This window comes from Nicotiana sylvestris, chromosome 12 (assembly GCF_000393655.2).
Source record: "Nicotiana sylvestris chromosome 12, ASM39365v2, whole genome shotgun sequence".
NCBI lineage: Eukaryota > Viridiplantae > Streptophyta > Magnoliopsida > Solanales > Solanaceae > Nicotiana > Nicotiana sylvestris.
This window is the reverse complement of record NC_091068.1, coordinates 130512741-130517196: the sequence shown is the minus strand read 5'-3', so window position 1 is coordinate 130517196 and position 4456 is coordinate 130512741. Positions and strand designations below refer to the sequence as shown.

The 4456-nt window shown below is 37.3% G+C and overlaps 1 protein-coding gene across 1 annotated transcript; it reads right to left on the bottom strand.

Annotated features, from left to right (window-relative positions):
• Positions 1–1495: 1495 nt before the first annotated feature.
• On the bottom strand, positions 1496–2313 carry LOC138883733 (uncharacterized). Its single transcript, XM_070164440.1, has 3 exons — positions 2250–2313; positions 1943–2079; positions 1496–1840 (listed from the first exon to the last, which is right to left on the bottom strand). Exons 1-3 carry the CDS (start codon positions 2311–2313, stop codon positions 1496–1498), a joined length of 546 nt encoding a protein of 181 aa, XP_070020541.1.
• Between the last annotated feature and the right edge of the window lie 2143 nt (positions 2314–4456).

Genomic DNA, 4456 nt, shown 5'->3' with positions numbered 1-4456 from the left:
ATAGAGCTTATAACCCTTCTGTTATTCTGAGTATCCCATATGGGCTGCAACTATTGCCCTTGGTGAAAATTTGTCAACCTTATCTGTGATTGTAGTAAAACACAGGCAACCCATGGTTCTTAGATGCAACAAACTTGGCTTGGCCTTATGGAAAACTTCATATGGAGATTCCCCCCTAAGACTAAGGCACTCTATTGATGAGATAGACTGTTGTCAGTACACAGTCTCTCCAGAAATGTAATGGAATACTCCCCTGAAACCTCAACGCCCTTGCAACTTCTAAGATATGCCTATGTCTCCTATCCACCACTCCATTTTATTGTGGAGTGTGAGGACAGCTACTTTGATGAACAACACCACAACCTGGTAAGAAAACTTTACATTCTGTGCTAAAAAAATTTGCACCATTATCTGTTCTCAACATCTTAACATTCTTCCCAAATTTCACATGCACTAGTCTAAAAAATGATTTCAATAGCACAATGGTGTCACTCTTCAATTTCATCAAAAATACCCAAATCATCTTTGCGTGATCATCTACAAGTGTTAGAAAATATCTATTCCCATTATATGTAGGAACTCTATATGGTCCCCAAATATCTACATGTACTAAATGAAAAATCTCTGCAGCTCTATTGTTACTAAGAACAAAAGGCTTTCTTGTTTGTCTAGCTAATGGACAAACAATACATCTTTCAAATCTACAACTTGAAATCTCCTTATTTTTCAAAAAATCTAGCTTCTTCATGACCACTGCAGGTATATGTTCAAGCCTTCTGTGCCATGTAAATATATTAGTTTTCATTTCTGCAGCAAGACAACTCTTAATTCTCTATGCTTCCTTATTCATGTCATTCTTCCTTGGGATCAAGAGATAAAGGTCACATTTCTCCTTACCAATCCCCTTCACCCTCCCAGTGTACAGGTCCCGGAACACACAGAATGTTGGAAAGAAATTCACTGAGCACTGCAGCTCCCTTGTTAATTTGGAAATTGATAACAAGTTATACTTAAACTCAGGCACACATAATACATCATGAACTGTATCATCTTCTGTGAGATTGTAACTACCTTGATATGTAACAGGGACAAACTTACCATTTGGAAGATGCACACTACCTCTCTTATGTTCAGATAAATTAATCACATTATGCAGCAAATTATAGTTTGAAGTCATGTGATTAGTTGCTCCAGTATCTATAATCCAAGGATCTTTGCAATTTTCAAACAAATGTGAAGTATCATTACCTGCCATATTAGCCATGTGATCATCTGATTTTTCCTTGTTTAACAACCTCATTATCTGCCCATACTGCTCTTCAGTGAAGATATTAGCCATTCCTTGATGTCCCTCAGCTTTTCCCTTGTACTTAGCATTTTCCTGCTCATGATTGTCATTATTTACCATTGCATTTGCTTGTCTGTACTACTGGTTTCTCTTTCCCTTAAAGCCCGGTGGATAACCATGGAGTTTATAACAAGTATCTTTGGTATGTCATTTGAAACGACAATACTCACAATACAAATTGTTAAATTTTCTAAATTTTGCTGGACTATCCTTAGTATTCATGAATGCTGTGGAATCATTCATATCACTTGCTAGATTGACCTGTGAATTAGACAAACAGACCTTCCTCTGGTTTTCCTCATTGATCAATATTGCAAATACACAACTTACTGAGGGTGATGGAGATTGCAACAAAATATGACTTCTAATGGCTCTATACGACTCATTTAGTCCCATTAAAAATTGAAAAAGTTTTTGTTGATCTAAGTATTCAATAAAGTCCCTTGTTCCAGCAATAACAGGGATTGAGGGAATTAAGGATCCATGTTCATCCTATAGAGATTTCAGTCTAGAATGATAAACAGAAATGCTTGAAGTACCTTGAGAAATTGTGGCTATTTCTCGCTGAAGGTTGTTGACTCTAGATCCATTAACCTTGTTGAAACGATCCTCCAAATCTAGCCAAACTTCATGAGCATTATCAGCATAGACAATTCTAGTAATAAGATCTGGTGAGACAGTGTTCATTATCCATGTTAGGACTGTTGCATTGACTCGCTCCCAATCTTCTCCTAGATCATCAATGAATTAACATTTTGTACAAGTTCCATCAATGAACCCTAGCTTCCGCTTTGCTCACAATGCTATCACCATCACTTTGCTCGCAATGCTATCACCATCGCTTTGTTCCAAACTGAATAGTTCTCAGTTCCTTTAAGCTGAATCGAGATGATTACATTACTAGAATTGTCTGAAGGCTGTAGAAACAAAGGATGCCTAGGATTATCAATGTCTAATGTTGCCATTGTTGAGCTTCAAAACTTCTGAAAAAACAGCTAACTTTCTCCAGTTTGAACGAAGATAGCTTCTCTAGATTTAAGGAGCTAACAATCAAACTGAGCTCTAATCGATTTACTCAAGCTCTGATACCATATTAAATCATGCCATTGATGCACGATAATTGAGCTCAGAGAACATCGAAGAAGAGAGAGTGAAAGTCGGTTCTGGAGAAAAGCTCACAATTGTATTAAAGAAGTGAGTAAATATTTACAATGCTAATCTATATATACTACACATTGTTAAGATAATTAACTTAGCCTATTGTCCAATCACTCACTAACTAACATAACTAACTAATTCACTATTATCCTACACCTTGCTCACACACTATGTTGTGAGATTCACAGCTGTAACCAGCTGTTAGCTCTTTCATCTCAACACTTTTGATCTAAAATTTGCTCTAACATTTTGTTTTGGGTTCAAATATACCCCTAAAACTAATGGAACTATCCTGACCAAAATTTGGATATTTAAAATAGCTGCATTCTCTAAGCTTGCCATGTGTATAACTTAGTATTAATCTAATATTCACTTATTAAATAATATCCAGCTCGAATGGGTCATGACCCTATAACCATTTAACTAAACAAAAACAGAGGACCCATCTTTCTGTCACGACCCAAAATCTACTAAGGGTCGTGATAGCGCCGGAAACTGCTGTCAGGCAAGCCAACCAAAGATACTTAATTAAATTCTCTTTTAATAATTTTGAAAACTATAATTTTCCTTTAATTTTACTAGTAAAAGGTAATCATTTCAAATTAAATATAAATGTTAAGGAGTTAATACAAAATACCCCATAATTATCCCAGAAACCGGTATCACAAGTGCATGAGCATTTACTAGGGAGTGAAATGAAATACAGTAACTGCCCGGAATACAAATTGGACAGATATGAAAATACAGTACAATACTCTAAAGGAGACTCTGCTGGCTGCGGGTCGTCTCGATAAATGCAGCTCACCTAAGTCTCCATATCAACCATGTCGCTGCGCCAAACTAGGCCACTAGACATACATGAACCTGTGCAACAAAACTGCACAACAAGTGTAGTATGAGTACAAAAATAATGTGTACCTAGTAAGTATCTCGCCTAATCTCGAAGTAGTAGAGATGAGAGGTCGACTTCGACACTTACTAGTGGTCCAATAATAATATACCAATAATATAGTAAATCGAGGATTTTCATAAGAATGGTTGTAATTCAATAACGTGAAGCAAGTAATCAATTCTTTTATTAATAGGAAATTTTCAAGTTCATTTTCATCATTTATGCATATATCTCAAGCCAGGGAGGTAATGTCATTATTTATAAATTCGCCAACCAAACAATACAAGCATGCGCAAATCATGTCGAGGTCGTACGACCCGATCCAACAATATTTAAACTGTGCACTGCCAGAGGGTCGAATGGCGCGAACTATAGATGCATCTATTTAATCTACCGAGGCGTTCGGCCCGTTCCACAATAGATTAACACATTTAACAGTCAAATCAATAATTCATCAAAGAGTAATTATTTAGGAAAAGGCAAGTTTCTCTTTTAAAAGTTATGAAATGATATCTAGTCTTTTCGAAATTCAGTTACACGCCCGATATGTTTTAAGCATTTTTAAATTTGTTAACAAGGTTGAAAATATTACAAGTAAAGCATGCTTTTGGGCCCTAAACTACCCGGACTTAAGCATAATAGTAGTTACGCACGGACTCTTGTCACCTCGTGCGTATGTATCCCCCACAAATAGAAGCACATAACCAATTAACTCACCTATGGGGACAACTCCCTCATACAAGGTTAGAAAGGAGACTCACCTCGCTCCGAAGTTCCATAACCGGCATTCCACGCCCTTCCGAAGATCAGATCTATACAAAAATGCTCCAAAACGCTTTGATGATGGTGGAGATCCCTCTCAAATGCTCTCAATAATCGCGTAAGATCAAGTGAGAAATGAGGAAAATGGGCTAAGTCTCGAGATAAAAAGCCCTAGATTCCGGTCGCAGATGTCGCATTTGCGACATCCGACTCGCAAATGCGATGGTCGCATTTGCGACGAATGCATCGCAAATGCGAAGCCAAGCCACCCCTGCCCAGGTTGCATTTGCAACCAG

Coding starts and splice junctions, on each gene's coding strand:
- LOC138883733 (XM_070164440.1), bottom strand. CDS start 2,313: ATGGCAACATTAGACATTGATAATCCTAGGCATCCTTTGTTTCTACAG. Junction 2,080..2,249: donor ACAGCCTTCAGACAATTCTA/GTAATGTAATCA, acceptor TTGATGATCTAG/GAGAAGATTGGGAGCGAGTC. Junction 1,841..1,942: donor TGGAGGATCGTTTCAACAAG/GTTAATGGATCT, acceptor AAATCTCTATAG/GATGAACATGGATCCTTAAT.